The 17500-nt window shown below is 45.6% G+C and overlaps 1 protein-coding gene and 1 long non-coding RNA gene across 10 annotated transcripts in view; one reads left to right on the top strand and one right to left on the bottom strand.

Annotated features, from left to right (window-relative positions):
* LOC135098295 (uncharacterized) overlaps window positions 1–9239 on the bottom strand; it is an 11644-nt gene extending 2405 nt beyond the window's left edge. The window contains exons 1-4 of one of the 9 annotated variants that reach the window (XM_064000567.1): window positions 8879–9239; window positions 4843–5281; window positions 3609–4385; window positions 3048–3230 (exon numbers count right to left, since the gene is read on the bottom strand). In XM_064000567.1, coding sequence (XP_063856637.1) covers window positions 3048–3230; window positions 3609–4385; window positions 4843–4845 — 963 coding nt within the window. In that variant the 5' untranslated portion in view covers window positions 4846–5281; window positions 8879–9239. Of the gene's footprint in view, window positions 1–3047; window positions 3231–3608; window positions 4386–4842; window positions 5282–5372; window positions 5949–5979; window positions 6096–7097; window positions 7278–8878 lie in introns of those variants that run through there. The other 8 variants (XM_064000571.1, XM_064000566.1, XM_064000570.1 and 5 more) reach the window with 8 other exon arrangements.
* On the top strand, window positions 5549–14335 carry LOC135098296 (uncharacterized). Its single transcript, XR_010266802.1, has 3 exons — window positions 5549–5686; window positions 7271–7458; window positions 12629–14335. It is a non-coding gene; the product is annotated as an uncharacterized LOC135098296 (long non-coding RNA).
* The last annotated feature ends 3165 nt before the right edge of the window (window positions 14336–17500 follow it).

Genomic DNA, 17500 nt, shown 5'->3' with positions numbered 1-17500 from the left:
ACAGACGAAGAACATCATGTTTGTTTATGTGTTCAGTGAGGCAGCCAGCCCCCAGCACGTGTGTACCACAGCACCACAGCACCACAGCCTGCCAGGCTAGATACACCAGGCACTGAGGCAGCCAGCGCCCCAGCACGTGTGTACCACAGCACCACAGCACCACAGCCTGCCAGGCTATATACACCAGGCACTGAGGCAGCCAGCGCCCCAGCACGTGTGTACCACAGCACCACAGCACCACAGCACCACAGCCTGCCAGGCTATATACACCAGGCACTGAGGCAGCCAGCGCCCCAGCACGTGTGTACCACAGCACCACAGCACCACAGCACCACAGCCTGCCAGGCTATATACACCAGGCACTGAGGCAGCCAGCGCCCCAGCACGTGTGTACCACAGCACCACAGCACCACAGCACCACAGCCTGCCAGGCTATATACACCAGGCAGTGAGGCAGCCAGCGCCCCAGCACGTGTGTACCACAGCACCACAGCACCACAGCCTGCCAGGCTATATACACCAGGCAGTGAGGCAGCCAGCGCCCCAGCACGTGTGTACCACAGCACCACAGCACCACAGCCTGCCAGGCTATATACACCAGGCAGTGAGGCAGCCAGCGCCCCAGCACGTGTGTACCACAGCACCACAGCCTGCCAGGCTATATACACCAGTAATAAGTCCACGCTCATTTCTTCCTTTGCTTTCTCTTCAAGCACAGCAAAACTACAGCCACAGCAGCCAGCTCGTCGGAGGACGACTCCATCTTGATTGTTTGCGTCGTGATGCAGCGGACCAGCGGGACCAGCGGCTGCTCTCCATCATCACCAGAATCTCATGCACTTTATATTTCTGCCCGGAACCATGCCAAGTCTGTTCTCCAACTAGCCAAAAACTCCTTCATTAACAGAAAATGTCAAAACCTTTCAAGATCTAACTCCCCTCGTGATTTCTGGCATCTAGCCAAAAATATCTACAATAACTTTGCTTCTTCTTCTTTCCCTCCTCTACTTCAACCACATGGCACCACTGCTATCACATCTATTTCTAAAGCTGAACTCTTTGCTCAAACCTTTGCTAAAAACTCTACCTTGGACGATTCTGGGCTTGTTCCTCCCTCTCCTCCACCCTCTGACTATTTCATGCCACCTATTAAAATTCTTCGCAATGATGTTTTCCATGCCCTCGCTGGCCTAAACCCTCGGAAGGCTTATGGACCTGATGGGGTCCCTCCTATTGTTCTCCGAAACTGTGCCTCCGTGCTTGCACCTTGCCTCGTCAAACTCTTTCAGCTCTGTCTGTCAACATCTACCTTTCCTTCTTGGAAGTTTGCCTACATTCAACCTGTTCCTAAAAAGGGTGACCGTTCTAATCCCTCAAACTACCGTCTTATTGCTTTAATTTCCTCCCTATCTAAAGTTTTTGAATCTATCCTCAACAGGAAGATTCTTAAACATCTATCACTTCACAACCTTCTATCTGATCGCCAGTATGGGTTCCGTCAAGGCCGCTCTACTGGTGATCTTCTGGATTTCCTTACTGAGTCTTGGTCATCCTCTTTTAGAGATTTTGGTGAAACTTTTGCTGTTGCCTTGGACATATCAAAAGCTTTTGATAGAGTCTGGCACAAAGCTTTAATTTCCAAACTACCCTCCTACGGTTTCTATCCTTCTCTCTGTAACTTCATCTCAAGTTTCCTTTCTGACCGTTCTATTGCTGCTGTGGTAGACGGTCACTGTTCTTCTCTCAAATCTATTAACAGTGGTGTTCCTCAGGGTTCTGTCCTGTCACCCACTCTCTTCTTATTATTCATTAATGATCTTCTAAACCAAACTTCTTGTCCTATCCACTCCTACGCTGATGATACCACCCAGCACTTTTCCACGTCTTTTCATAGACGTCCAATCCTTCAGGAGGTAAACATGTCACGGAGGGAAGCCACAGAACGCCTGACTTCTGATCTTTCTAAAATTTCTGATTGGGGCAGAGCAAACTTGGTATTGTTCAATGCCTCAAAAACTCAATTCCTCCATCTATCAACTCGACACAATCTTCCAGACAACTATCCCCTCTTCTTCAATGACACTCAACTGTCCCCCTCTTCTACACTGAACATCCTCGGTCTGTCCTTTACTTATAATCTGAACTGGAAACTTCACATCTCATCTCTAGCTAAAACAGCTTCTATGAAGTTAGGTGTTCTGGGACGTCTCCGCCAGTTTTTCTCACCCCCCAGCTGCTAACTCTGTACAAGGACCTTATCCGTCCATGTATGTAGTATGCTTCACATGTCTGGGGGGGTTCCACTCATACTGCTCTTCTAGACAGGGTGAAATCAAAAGCTTTTCGTCTCATCAACTCCTCTCCTCTAACTGACTGTCTTCAGCCTCTCTCTCACCGCCGCAATGTTGCATATCTAGCTGTCTTCTACCGCTATTTTCATGCTAACTGCTCTTCTGATCTTGCTAACTGCATGCCTCCCCTCCTTCCGCGGCCTCGCTGCACAAGACTTTCTCCTTTCTCTCACCCCTATTCTGTCCACCTCTCTAACGCAAGAGTTAACCAGTATTCTCAATCATTCATCCCTTTCTCTGGTAAACTCTGGAACTCCCTGCCTGCTTCTGTATTTCCACCTTCCTATGACTTGAATTCCTTCAAGAGGGAGGTTTCAAGACACTTATCAATTTTTGACCACTGCTTTGATCCTTTTATGGGACTGCCATTTCAGTGGGCATTTTTTTTTTTTTTTTTAGATTTTTGTTGCCCTTGGCCAGTGTCCTTCTTACATAAAAAAAAAAAAAAAATGTGAAGGCTTTCGACTGACCAGCCGGCTGGAAAAACAGCCCCTGCAAACCCACCTTAGCACACCACCCCACACTGGCAGTAGAGAGAGAGAGAGAGAGAGAGAGAGAGAGAGAGAGAGAGAGAGAGAGAGAGAGAGAGAAAGGCTGCGGAAAGAGAGAGCAACAAGGAGAGAGAAAGAGCCGTGAGCCGCGCACCAAGAGCAGCGCTGACAGGCAGCAGTGACACTCGTGACCTGACACACTCACCGTCAGGGGCGGCGCCAGCAGGGCCTGCAGCCTATCCGCGATGGAGGAGGCCTCGGGCCAGGCTGCTGGGAGGCTGGAGTCCCCCGAGGCTGCAGCAGCAGTGCCCGCTGCCTCCAGGGCTGCCTGTGTGGCAGCGGCGGCAGCGGTGGCGGCCTGCAGGGCTGCGCGCGATGCCTCTGCCACCTGAAACACAGCACGGCAGTGAGGCTGTGTGTGTGTGTGTGTGTGTGTGTGTGTGTGTGTGTGTGTGTGTGTGTGTGTGTGGCACCGTGCAAACGGAGGGACGTGTGGTGAAGGCCTGGCCTGTGGTAAATAAGTTAGGCAGGAGTGTTGATAATGGTGGTTTGAGGTAAGTGTTTGTAATTAGTTTAATACTGTGTACCACTGTGTAACTCAACAAGTGACTGATGAAGTGTTGACGCGCTACTTGGAGTTTAATGTTTTAACATTGTTGTGAAGTAAAGCACATGTTTGGGACTACAAACATTGTATTGTATATGAATGTTGTATGCACAGCTTGAGGTGTGCTCAGTAAACTCACTCACTCAATCACTCACTGACCGTTGCCAGAAGAGTGACCTGCAAGCACAACAAGTGTGAGGCCACACCCACCCTGGTGACGAAGGTGACGGCGTGAACGTCGGGAAACACTCCCAGGCACTCCCCTGTTCTCTGACTGTCCTCCTCCATCAGAAGGTCTGTGTCCTCAATGACCTCATAAGCTTCCTGCCGTGTTGCGGCCGTGCGCAGCGACTGTAGCGCGGCGTGCAGCTGCTGCTCCTTCTGCCGCACCTCCTCCTGCCTGCCCTCCACCCGGGACTCCTCGCGGTGCACTGCTTCCCGGGCACTCTTGCTCTGGTCCACCAGCGTCTGCAGCTCGTCTTGCAGCCGCTGCTGGCGACTGCTCCAGCCACCGAGGGTTGTCAGGTACTCGGCCAGCTGGCTCTGCTCCTCCTGGCAGGAGCGGATGGCAGCCAGGACATTCGCTTCCTGCTCCTGCAGCAGGGACTGTGCCCTCTTGCTGAGTCCCGTTGTCGCCTTTGGTGCAGGCCGTGTCACTGGTGGGGCTGTCTGCTTCCCTGGCTCGGCTGGCAGAGAGGCCAGTCCTGCACCCCTCAGCCTCCTCACCAGTCCCTCAACAGCATAGGCGATGGGGAACTGGCCCGCCTCGGGCACGGCGTGACTCGCCCGGCAGGTGGGGCACGTGACGGCACCCTGCTGCTTCAGTCCGTCAATGCACGGCGAGCACACTGTATGGCCACAGGGCAGGTTGTGTGGCCGCCTGAGGGTGTCGTCAAAGGTGGTGAGGCACACTGGACACTCCTCCACGTTGTCGTCCTGCAACAAAGAGGCGGCGTGAGGGACTCACTGCACACAGCCCGGCACGCTCCCCACACCAAACACCTCATGCTGCTGCTGCTGCTGCTGCTGCTTTCAATCTTTCCTCCACCATTAACCCCTCACCTTCATGTTTTCCCCCTCATTCACAACCACTCACTTAATATATATATATATATATATATATATATATATATATATATATATATATATATATATATATATATATATATATATATATATATATATATATATATATATATATATATATATATATATATATATATATATATATATATATATATATATATATATATATATATATATATATATATATATATATATATATATATATATATATATATATATATATATATATATATATATATATATATATATATATATATATATATATATATATATATATAATTTCAGTACTGTTGAGGACAACACTCACCATGGCTCAAGCTGTCTGCTTCTGTGTTGCTGGCCTTGCTTCAGGCTGCCTGCCTCTGTGTTGCTGGCCTTGCTTCAGGCTGCCTGCCTCTGTGTTGCTGGCCTTGCTTCAGGCTGCCTGCCTCTGTGTTGCTGCCCTTGCTTCAGGCTGCCTGCCTCTGTGTTGCTGGCCTTCCTTCAGGCTGCCTGCCTCTGTGTTGCTGGCCTTGCTTCAGGCTGCCTGCCTCTGTGTTGCTGGCCTTGCTTCAGGCTGCCTGCCTCTGTGTTGCTGCCCTTGCTTCAGGCTGCCTGCCTCTGTGTTGCTGGCCTTGCTTCAGGCTGCCTGCCTCTGTGTTGCTGGCCTTCCTTCAGGCTGCCTGCCTCTGTGTTGCTGGCCTTCCTTCAGGCTGCCTGCCTCTGTGTTGGTGCCACAATGCGCGTCACACTCCGCCTCCTTGCTCCTGATTGGATGGAGATGCAATTCACCAGTTAGTCAAAACATAAGCTCACTTAAAGTTATAGCAAAATGAACCAAAGTAATGGCAAATAAACCTTATTGCAATGGAAGCCGTGTGGGGACAATAGGTCGCTGTAAGGCACACATGCTTGCAGGCACCTTGTTGTTGTGCGAGCGTATCAAGCAAAGGGTGGTGATGCCGATATGTGCTTCATGTGGCTCACTCACGGGGAGGGAAGCATTAATGAAGAACTAAAGGAATTAATATTGAGAAATTATGATGCGGTGAGAGGGGCAGCATGGGCGGATGAGGAGCAACTTCAACACCTATGTTTCTCCGCGTCACCAGCGCCGCCAGGTGATGTCGCCAGAGGTACTACGTGCTCACGCCACCGCCAACAGTCCACAGGTGAGTTAAGACAAGAGTGATAAGATTACTACTCGTATCACACCTGTGGCGGCGGGGAGTTGAGGAGGTGGCCACTGGAAGAATCGCAGTATCTGGCAGTATCTGGTAACTTCCATCGCCTCTCATGTCGGGGAAAAGCTGCCACACTGATACCCGAAGCAACTCCCGCCTTGTCTGGCAGCTGACTTTCATGTCACTGCTGAACTGACCGACCATCAACGTGAACAACACAAACATTACTTTTATTCCGCTTTATAGAAGTATTCTTTCCTTAACATTTGAATAACAATTACCTCTCAGATCTGTGATGGGACAAATGCTCCTCACCGAGGTGTGGTCCTCTTATTGATGAGATACTGTCCTGTCTGTTGTGAGTGATGCAACACATATCACTGTCACTGGCGCCGCCAGTGACAGTGATATGTGTTGCATCCACGTTGTAATGTCGTGTTTCTATGTTGCACGGTGTTGGTGCGTCCCTAATCTATAAGACTGGCTTTTGTGGGTTCAAGGGAACGCTTTAAGTTTCTATAATTTTTACCTAATTTGTGTCATTTACATATATTTACACTCCGACGATCATATACGACTTCCGACAACAACGAAAATCTACGAAAATAGTTTCATCTCTCTTCAGATAAATACCATTAAATATCTGGAACACTTCACATTACACTTCCGATTCAAATCATTTCACATATTTAACACTCACTGATAAATCACATCCTACACAAACCTGGCAGCTAATATTCAATGAGAAACACATCCCACACCTACCCAATCCCTCTCTGTCAATATATAACACCAACATTTTACTGTGACTGCATTGCAACTGTCTGGCACCTTATGCCCATCCTGACCCTCTCTGGTCTGACAGCTCTGTCTAGCTTGTCTCTCTGTCTGCTTCTGTCTATTCCCGTCTCCTACACCTTGTAATATACACGTGATGTTATAGCAACCTTTTGCCCCAACAAGGCTTCCGTTGTTATAACATTTATTTTCCAATATTTCGATCATTTAGTTCATTTTCCTGTAACTTTCAATAAGGTTAATTTTCGAGTAAGTATATTTATTTCCTCATACTTTGATCATACAGTTCATTTTCCTATACTTTCCGCAAGGCCCACTTTCAAGTAACTCTATTTATCTTCCCATACTTCGATCATACAGTTTATTTTCCCTTAACTTTCACTAAGGTTCATTCTCGAGTAGCTTTGGTAATCGCATCTTCTTCTAATCAAGAACAAGGAGGCGGCGGTTCCTATGGTGTGCCGGCTGTCCGTGTTGTCCACATCATCTGCTTCCGGTGACCTCTGCTTCCCTCGTATACTAATTCAGTGATGGTCACCTGAGTACCTCTTCTTGTAATCTTGTGCTAATCTCAAGCTTTGATAGTGTTGTGATGACTCACCGGATTTTGTTGTTCTCCTCGGTGGCCACGTCTCGTCTCTTCTTGCTACCTGTTGTCGTGTTTATCATCTTCTTCCCTCATTTATTCTTCCTACTTTTTATTTCCTTCTTCATTTCTTCATTCTTGTTTAATTCTTCTTTCACCTTACGTGTTTCATTTTGTCTTGTTTCCAGGGTTAAAACAGTAAATATGAGCAATGAGTCCCTAGAAGACTTTTTGAACGACAGCCACGATGATGAACGCTTCCTGCAGCACTCTGGACGTGTCGCTCGCTCTTGCCTCAGTGACGACTCTCGCCTCACTCTCGCCTCGTCAGCAGATATCTAGGTCTGCGATGCACAAAACAAGGAAATGACGCTTGGTGAGTCTAACCTGAACAAAATTTCCCTAGTGTTTTTAGATGCTGTGTAGGAAATACATGATTTACCAACGCCAAAATGTTGTCTCTGTTTGAGCATAAGTGTGACAGGGATATATTTACCTACATGAGGCCTGACAGGCCGTGACTGAGGGGAGGGCTGAGAGTAGTAAATCGTTCAGCCTGTTAAAGACTGCTATGTCATCTCCTGAATTGCCCTCCCTTAAAGACCCTGGCCAAGACCAGCCAAGGCACAGTCGCTGGCCAGTCGCCGCTCAGCATCACGGAGGTCAACCACCACCAACACCACAACTACCTCGTTTTCCACTTCCTCCTCTTCTTCCTCCTGCAAGTGTCGTGTTATCCTTTTGTTTATTTACAGTGAAGCCAAGGCTATGACCACATTTTCCGAGTAACCTCTTCACTCACTTCTACTGAAGGTTGCAGGACAGCTGATAAGGGCGTCCTCCCACAGCCTGATAACAGCTATCATGCTATAGATAACGCTGGCAGGCCTTGAGTCAGGCGGCCAGCAGAAGCAGCAGCAACAGCAACAGTAGTAGTAGTAGTAGTAGTAGTAGTAGTAGTAGTAGTAGTAGTAGTAGTAGTAGTAGTAGTAGTAGTTGTTGTTGTTGCTGTTGTTGTAGCAGTAGTGTAACCGGTAATAATTTCTTTAGTTTCTGTTTCTGTTTCCGCTAATGTGTTCCGTTTTCTATAACTTGTTTTTATCTCTACAGGCTTATGTTGCACTTTCTCAGATAAACTTGTGTGCCCCATTGTGCTTTTTCTGTCACTCCTGTCACTACATCTGGTAACTTTGCTGTTGTTCTTCATTAGTCATACCTGGTGCAATGCAAAGTTGGGCTGTCTATCCTGTATATGGATGAGTGTGAGGAAATACTGAACTGCCTTTAAGGCACAGGGAAGTGGATAGTTGTATCAACATAAAAATTTTATTGTAAGTAAATCTTAATATTGATATGTTTATGCCACAGTTTCAGCTCGTATCTGTGAAAAGAAAAAAAGAAAAAAGAAAAACCCTAGAAATAACATGTCATCATCTTAATGAAATAGGCTCGAACAGTTTAAGAGATAATATAATTTTAAAACTAGGAATTTATAGCCTATTAAATTGTCTACATCATTTACTATCCACTTTTTAAAATTTTTGCATATGTAACCCTTTTAACCCACAGTGAATATGCGGTCAGTTTTTTTTTCAGTTGCAAGTTAATAAAATTAATAAATTTAAAAAAAGTAATAAAAAATACTAACTTACGTTTATAAAGCAATTCAAGCCAAAGAAAACAAGATAAAAATTAAGAAAATCGGATGATAAATAGAAAAGTAGATAGAAATTAAAGCACAGTGAGTGGCAAACACGTTTCGAGAAAAACGCCCCTGAAGACTCGTCAGAACCCGCCTGCAGCGTACGCGAGATCTTTCTGGAGTTTCTTGTTTCTCATCCTCAATCTTGGTTTCACATTCATCTTGGCATCTTGATTCTTCAAGTATTTGCTCATCAATGTGGTGTGTTCTACTCCAAGAAGTGAATCCAGGCAACTGGGCGGGGGTTGGCATGCGGTGACGCCTGCGAACTCGACCCCGCTACAACCACATCTTCTTCTATAGAGGGTGTTGTTGTCTCTCTTCTTCTTTTTTTTTTTTTCTTCTTGAGCCTTCTCTAGCCCTTACCTTCGCTGCTCCACGAATCTCTTCCTCTTTCGCATTTTGCAAAAGCAACAAAATGCTGATGAAAGACGGATGACGCGATTACACATACTTCCTCAATAATAGCCGGGAGCAGCACTGAGGTTGGAAAGGGAAGACGCTCTGTCCCAGAGGAACCACTGATGTGTTACCATATGAGTGAGCAAGTAATTTTCATATGTTTGATTTTTCATGGATTTCTCTCGAATTTTTTCCAAAAAATACCACTGCCTGCGGTCTGAGAGTAAATTAACCTTTTACGGGTGAATGGGCGTGTAAACACTTATAATTGAGATATTCAAATGAAATTAACACAGTGTTGCCATATGACTGAGCTAGTGGTTGGTATATTTTTCATTTTTCATGATTTTTCGAGATTTTCCATGTTATTTCGTTGCCCCGCGCCTTAACTCGTAGTAAGGTGTTAATCACGTCACATGACGTGCTCCTGTTGGGTACGTCCACAGGTTTCTCGCGTCACATGACGTTTTTCACGTTTTGCACTTGCTTGCTCTGTGTGGGCAATAACTATTCCTGTGGGAGTGTCTGGCATATCACTCGAGCTTTACTTTTCCCAGCAAACACTAATTCTTCATCACTTACTTCCTCGCTTTCAGCATCGCCTTCTCCACTATACACATAACCTTTATCTTTATTGCTATCATCTAGAGCAATGGTTCTCAAACTTTTTTCATGAGCGACCCAATTTGGACATTTCATTCCTTCGCGACCCATGATTGGTTCATATGTGATGAAGTTGTAGAATAAACCAATAAGATCGAAATATTATTATTATTATTAGTTAGTAAATATAGTAAGTAGCATATGAAGCAAGATATTATATAATTTTACACACACACACACACACACACACACACACACACACACACACACACTCTACTCACACAAATGATGTGCAAACGGCACAACCTCCCTCGCCTGCGGTCGATGGAAAACAGACACCGCACACGAGCCTGCATGGGCCCACTGCCAGTCCAACATACGCGTTTGATACAGGAGTCATTCCTGTCAGAGACACCATTACGTGGGGCCCAGGAGGAGGGAGGTGGGGGGAAGATGAACATACATAACTAAAGTAATTTGTGGTTAAAGAAGAATAATTCAATTAAGTAACTGAAATACACTGAAACACTGAAAGCATGATAATGTTCCTGTGTCCCTGCGACCCATCAAAATTGATCTCGCGACCCAACTTTGGGTACCCATAGTTTGAGAACCACTGAATTCTAGATTCTAGAGGGTCATCACTATCAGAGCTATCAGAATAATCAACAAATCTTCCATCATACTCGCTGATATTTGAAAAAAACGTCACGTGATATGACAAACCTGTCGGCGTACCCGGCAGGAACACGTAAGAAAATAATCATTATGTGCTAAAAATGTTGCTGGAAAAATAAGAGTGGAAAGTGTATCAACAACGGGGAGTACATCTGGCAACGGCGCGGGAATTCCTGACGTGACTCACCGGTGTTGGGGTTTAAAAATAGTGAACTGCGCATTTCAAAATGTCTTCATTGTTTTACAGAGATGGTTCTGAATTGTTTGGGGTAGGAAAAAAAAAATTTACTATGTAAAATAATGAAACACGTTACGGGTCGTATTAAACGCTTCCTCGTCCCCTCTCCACAGTTTTCAGGAAGCTCTACTGACAACGCAGTGGTTTTCAAGGACGTTCTAATAATTGTGATAATTTTTAACAAGCAATTCCGTATAATCAGTGAGGAAAACACTTATTGGAATGCGAGTGTTCATCTCTGTGCCATTTGAAAACTGTGTGTGTGAGAGAAGGAAGGGTTTGGTACAAGCCGAATTTCTTGATTAGAGGAACAAATGCATGGCACACCTTAACGTTCCTCTCTTGAGACAAAAAAAAAAAAAAAAAAAAAAAGTGAGTAAATAAATAAATAAATAAGATAAATAAATAAAAATAAATAAATAAATAAAGGGGAAATGTAGAGTTAGGGTGAGAGGTCTTGAGTTCCAGACCTCCAGCGTGATCGTAATTGGGTGAATGTACTTGTGAGAGACGGAGATAAATAGATAAATAAATAAAATAAAAATAAAAATCGCGATTGTTGTAGAAAAAGAAGCAAGAAGGGAAGAGTTTTGGTTTGTGTGAGCAGGAAGGGTTAGCTGTGGTGAGTGTGAAGGCAGCTGTAACAAACATGAGGCATTTGTCAACAGAATCTGAATGGTAAGTGTATTGTGGAAGTGTTCAGTGTATGCGTGTATGTAGCCCACGTGTATGACTTTGTTGTATTGTTTGGTGAGCACTGTGGAGTGTTCGGCTTCCCCCGTCCAGTGCAACATCTTGAAAAGGTAAATTATTCATCGTATTCCGTGACTGTGAGTCAGCGGTTCATCAGCGTGTTGCCACGGGCGGGGTGAAGTGGTGGTGTGGTAGCGGGGCGGGGCGGGGTGGCTGGCGGAGCCTAGTGGAGCGAGGGTGGAGGTGATGGGCGAGATGTGGAGTTTGCTTCATTGTGCACTGGAGGGTTTTTTGTACTGGAGTTTGCATCAAGTTAAGGAACACAGCAGTAGCAGTGGTAGTGTGCAATAGGCGCCGGATATATATATATATATATATATATATATATATATATATATATATATATATATATATATATATATATATATATATATATATATATATATATATATATATATATATATATATATATTCTGCTGTATTACTGAACTTAGCGAGGAATGGTGACATAGACTTACGAGTGTTATATAAGCAAATGCATATTTTCACTATTTAAACATAAGTACACATTTGTCACCTCTCTCTCTCTCTCTCTCTCTCTCTCTCTCTCTCTCTCTCTCTCTCTCTCTCTCTCTCTCTCTCTCTCTAACACGGCATATTTTTTTTTAGTTTTGCGTTTATGATGAGTATTCTATATGTAATAGTATTTCTAATCATAATTTCTTGTAAGTCTCATAATAAGCAATTTAAAACAGGTTGTGAGCAGGATTAGGGTGCACACTTCGTAAGTGGCGGCCCTTCACTCAGTTAACACGATGTAAGGAGGTGTATTGGTGATTTATATACCAAAAACTTGTCTGGCTGTTTTCTTTCCATATGAGCTGATGTAAGGCATGTACCGGTGGGTTTCTGTCTTGTTAAGTAAAGGATTATGTTAGTGCGTAGTGTTTACCTCTTTAGTGCTTCACAAAAAAGTGCCACTCAGCCACAACTCTTATGTAAGTCTTTGTTGTACACCACTGCACAAAACTTATGTCATTTCCCTGTAGATCTTGTTTGTATTTTTATTCCAGTATGCTCAAGCCCACGGGTGATTTCTTTCATTGATATGCAGGCCTCACGTACACTTCATTCTTTGTCAGTGTCGTGCTGTATTCGCGGTGATCAGTGAACTGCTGGCTGATGCAGATCTAGTCTTCTCTTGGGGACTTATTGTCTGCATGTTGACAGGCTGGATCAGCAGAGGAGCCGACACCGCACAGCTCGGCGCTCTTCCCCTGTGCCTGAGCAACACTGCGCTGACACGTCTGTCCGATGCAGGGAGGAGACAGCAAGCGAGAGGCGAGGCTGGGCGGAGTGTGGACATGTCAAGCAGTCAGTGTTCTTAACTAGAGTAAATACAATTGAGAAAAGTAATATACGTGGGGAAAAGGTTTTCAGTTCAGGTTTCCCATGAGATGAAAGTAAAAGGCATGTAGAAAGGTTTGGGTAAGCAATTACAGATTCAATTATGGTAGAATGTTTGTGGAAAAGGGAAATTGCTACATGTGAAGTGTCTTGTTGGGGCAATGGAAGTAAGTGAAAGGAAGGAGAGGCTTTGCTGAGTCTAGCCATGTCCGAGTATTACTGTACGTAATTAGGATAGAGTTGTGAGAAGAATTTTTTTTTTATTTTTTATTTCTACTCATATTTCAATAGTTCTAGATATAATACCTTCACATATAGCATGTGACATGGAGGGTGTATTTCACCTGTTAATTTTTAGAGTGATTTTTATATTGTGTACCCTTTACTTTCCGTTTTCTTTCACGGTTAAGGCTGCCTATCGTTCTCTCTTATGATAGACTATGGTATCTCGCCTGGGGTCGATTCACCTCGCAAACTTTGCACATTTTCATTCTTATCTCTGTTATATTTGTGTACTTTAATTCCTAAACTGGGTGTATACCTTGAATGGACACTGCTACTGTGTCATGCGTATAATCACGTTGAAGAAAGTAGCCTATCATGTTTACGGATTCAGGTTTTTTTTTTCCTCTCAAAGTCCACCAGATTTATACATTTAATATGTGAAAGGAGTGGTTGTAACCCCCTTAGAGGGCTGGGGATCCACCTACCATAGTTCCACAACGCAGGGTTACCAAGCAGCCCTTCGCATGAGGCCCCAGAATGCCAGAAACAGCCCTTGTTATGCGAGGAAAAAATATTGAGTGACTTGTGATGTCAGAGTAAAAAATGAATAATGGAGAGGAAAGGAAATATTTTGATCAGCACGTAACAAATGAAATATCTTAACACAGTACAGTTGATAATGAAACACTGGGTCACTGCATGCGAAGCACCACAGAGAGTACCGTTTCTCACATCTTGATCAAGCACCAAATAAACACATGAAACACGAGATGTAAAGACGATAGTAATTGCTAGGACGATTCTAAGTATTACTCATGACCATGGCGAGGTACAAAGCAACCAGCCACCCGCCTGCCTTCATGGCTCCATTATCTGAGAGTGCAACACCTCGGCACACGACCCTCCTGCTGTCTCCTGGTGTCTGCCTGCTGTGTGCCTGCGCTTCGCCTTACCTTCGGTGCGCTACACATATCTACGTACACATATCTACGTCCATAAGGCCTATATCTCGCTTCAGAAACTCAGGAAACTCACTCCTACAAAAGCGTGTCCGTCAGCTCCCCTGCGCCACTAACCACCGATGCACTGAGGGAAGCAGCGCCACTCACGCAGTCATCACTCTTAACCTTGGCACCAGACTGAGTGGTGTGTTGGGCCGACACTCAAGGGGATGGCCTCGGCTCCGCGTGTGCTGTCGTTAACCTCAACAGCTCAATGAGGGCTGTCTTGGGAGGCCAGACTGCTTGCGCCGTCATTGGTCTTGTGGAGGGCGGTGACGCGGCTGGTGTCAGTACTGCAAGAAATGTCATTTAAAACCCCTACAACTTCCACTACAACCTCCTGTCAGTGATGCAGATATCTTGTTAATTTGTCACTGGAACCACAACAACACAATTAAAAACCCCTATAACTTCCACTACAACATACTGAAATAGTGTTTCTCCTGTCAGTAATGCAGAAATCTGTCACTAGAACCTTAAAAAAACATTCCTACACCCCCCCTCTCTCTCTCTCTCTCTCTCTCTCTCTCTCTCTCTCTCTCGCACACATCCCCCTCTTCGTCTTTTCATGTCCCTAAGTGTTTTTATCTTTAATTCTCTTCATTTCTCTCTTTTTCTCATCTATTTGTATCACCTACCCACTCGCCTCTCACTCTCTCACTCTCTCACACTACCCCTCTCACTCTCAATGTCCCTTCGTTTTCCTATCTTTAATTCTCTTCATTTCTCTCTTTCTTCTCATCTCTTTCTGCCACCTACCTACTCCTCTCTCTCTCTCTCTCTCTCTCTCTCTCTCTCTCTCTCTCTCTCTCTCTCTCTCTCTGCAGCCAAGACAAACAAGGAAGGAAAACAAGAAGCCTGCAAACCATTTCAGAAGATGGATTGAAAAAAATGCAAGAATGGTAAGTAGCAGTAGTAGTGGTAGTAGTAGTAGTAGTAGTAGTAGTAGTAGTAATAGGTATTGGGCATGGCAGTGTGTGTGTGTGTGTGTGTGTGTGTGTGTGACTCACAACACGCAACGAGCCCTTTAGAAAGATGTGTGTTAAGAAGGACGTGCCCCCGGCGGTAAGGAAAGCGCGGCAGAGACTTGGGGGTGCGGAGAGGACGGAGAGGGAGCGAGCCGGGAGGGGAAGCTTTACATTAACGGCTGTGTTATCAATGGCTGGAGGCAACAGGCTTTTTAAATGACCCACGGCGAGTGAGCGAGTTGTCTATACCATGGAATCCGAACGGAATTCATACAAAGTTGGAGAAAACTCAAGTGTTGCGAGTGCTGACCAGTATGGTGTTGTGGGAAGTAAAGCCAGCCTGCCAGTGTACGGCTCCCCGGCTACGTATCATGTCTCAGTGAGGTGGCTGGGTGGTGCAGCCGAGGGGCGGGGCGGGGTGGTGTTGTGGTGTGTGTAAAGCGTTGTTAAGCTCACTGGTTCGTGGCGTGGGTGTGAGTGTTGTTGAGCAGGCGTGGCTTCAGTTCAGTAATGTGTCTGGCATCATGTTGTGTTTTGGTGCACACCGCCGAGTTACTCCTTGTTTTTCGAGTGTGTCATTTGCTGCTGTGCAAGAAAGAATGCATCTGGCCATGTAAAGGATGGTTGCATTATCACAGCTGATACGAACCCACGCCTCGGAGCAGCGGTAAAGGAGTTACTTAATCATGTAACGAAAGGTTGTGTTGCTCTGAGCGTTTTGCCGACACTGACAAACGACATTTTGAGAACATTGTGGTCCATGTTGATAGTGATGTTCGAGATGAGAGTAACGCGGATGAACTGCTGACAGGCTATCCCATGAAATATATAAGTGTGTGTGCTGTTAGTTGTAAAGTTTTCTGTTCAGCTTACAGAAAACGAGAGGGATGACTTCGGTAAATGGGAGATGGAAGAGTTTGGCAAGCTGTGGATTGGAAAGGTGATGTCAGTGTCAGAACACGATAATGAGAGGTCACTGCTGGTGAAGATATCAACACTCACTTTAAAAGAGTACTTAACCCAGCGCAGGACAGTCACGATTATGATGTCAGCACACACGTCAGCACCCCAGTGCTAGACAACCCTCCCTGCCCCTGGAGCAAGTCAAGGCTGTGATGTCAGCACACACGTCAGCACCCCAGTGCTAGACAACCCTCCCTGCCCCTGGAGCAAGTCAAGGCTGTGATGTCAGCACACACGTCAGCACCCCAGTGCTAGACAACCCTCCCTGCCCCTGGAGCAAGTCAAGGCTCTGATGTCAGCACACACGTCAGCACCACAGTGCTAGACAACCCTCCCTGCCCCTGGAGCAAGTCAAGGCTGTGAGGCCAGACAATTTGTGGTCAATAAACTTATCTATCTGTGTGTGTGTGTGTGTGTGTGTGTTTTCAAGGTGTTTTGGAAAGGATAGGGATGTTTTTGTTATTGTTGTTGTTGTTTGTGATGTTTTTTGCATGTTGTTCTATTTCTTGGGTGTTTTTGGGAGAGATAACTGGGTTACTGATTTTTTAGGGCGGTGTTTCATCTGCAAATATATAGATGGCGCAGCTGGCGTCACTGCAAATATATAGATGGCGCAGCTGGCGTCACTGCAAATATATAGATGGCGCAGCTGGCGTCACTGCAAATATATAGATGGCGCAGCTGGCGTCACTGCAAATATATAGATGGCGCAGCTGGCGTCACTGCAAATATATAGATGGCGCAGCTGGCGTCACTGCAAATATATAGATGGCGCAGCTGGCGTCACTGCAAATATATAGATGGCGCAGCTGGCGTCACTGCAAATAAAGGCATTGCATAAATGGTCTGTCTGGCGCTATAATGCTTCATCAGTGACCAACAAAATAAACACTTCATCGCTAATCCTTGGTGTTAGTTGTCAGTTGCTGAAATGAACAAGGCCAGCCTCCAGGAAAGTGGTGACTGTGAAGCCGTGTCGGCAGCCATCTTGGAACATTTGTATCGATGTGATGTAATCTTATGTATAGATGTGTGTGGGCGTGTTTAGGCGTGTGTGGGCGTGTGTGTGGAGGTGTGGATACGTACAGGCATGTTTGGGTGTGTGTGGGTGCATGTGGCCTTAAGTGGGCGTCTGTGGGCGTGCATTTCCTTACGTAGGCGTGTGTGGAAGCAAGTATGGTTTTATGTAGTGAGTGGTACTCATCGTCGGCTGGGTAACAGCACTTCACTCGGCACCAGGCGACGTCCCATCCTGTTCACGCTGGCTGATGAGGGACAACGCAGTACCATCCTGGACAACGCCAACCGCTTGAAGACATCTGGTGACAATTACAACAAGATTTATGTCAAGAAGGATGTCCACCCTTGTGTGAGGAGGGAGTGGCGACGATTACGGGAAGCAGAGACGACAGAGAAGGCACGACCAGAGAATGCAGGATGTGCGGTATGTCTGGATACGAGGGAAGGGAAGCTGTATAGGGATGCAGATGTGATTGATGGCTGGAATCCTCAGTTTTTTTAAACATCACCACAGCATA

The sequence above is a fragment of the Scylla paramamosain genome, unplaced genomic scaffold (assembly GCF_035594125.1).
Source record: "Scylla paramamosain isolate STU-SP2022 unplaced genomic scaffold, ASM3559412v1 Contig54, whole genome shotgun sequence".
Lineage (NCBI taxonomy): Eukaryota > Metazoa > Arthropoda > Malacostraca > Decapoda > Portunidae > Scylla > Scylla paramamosain.
The sequence above is the reverse complement of the archived record's forward strand: the minus strand, read 5'-3'. Positions and strand labels throughout refer to the sequence as shown.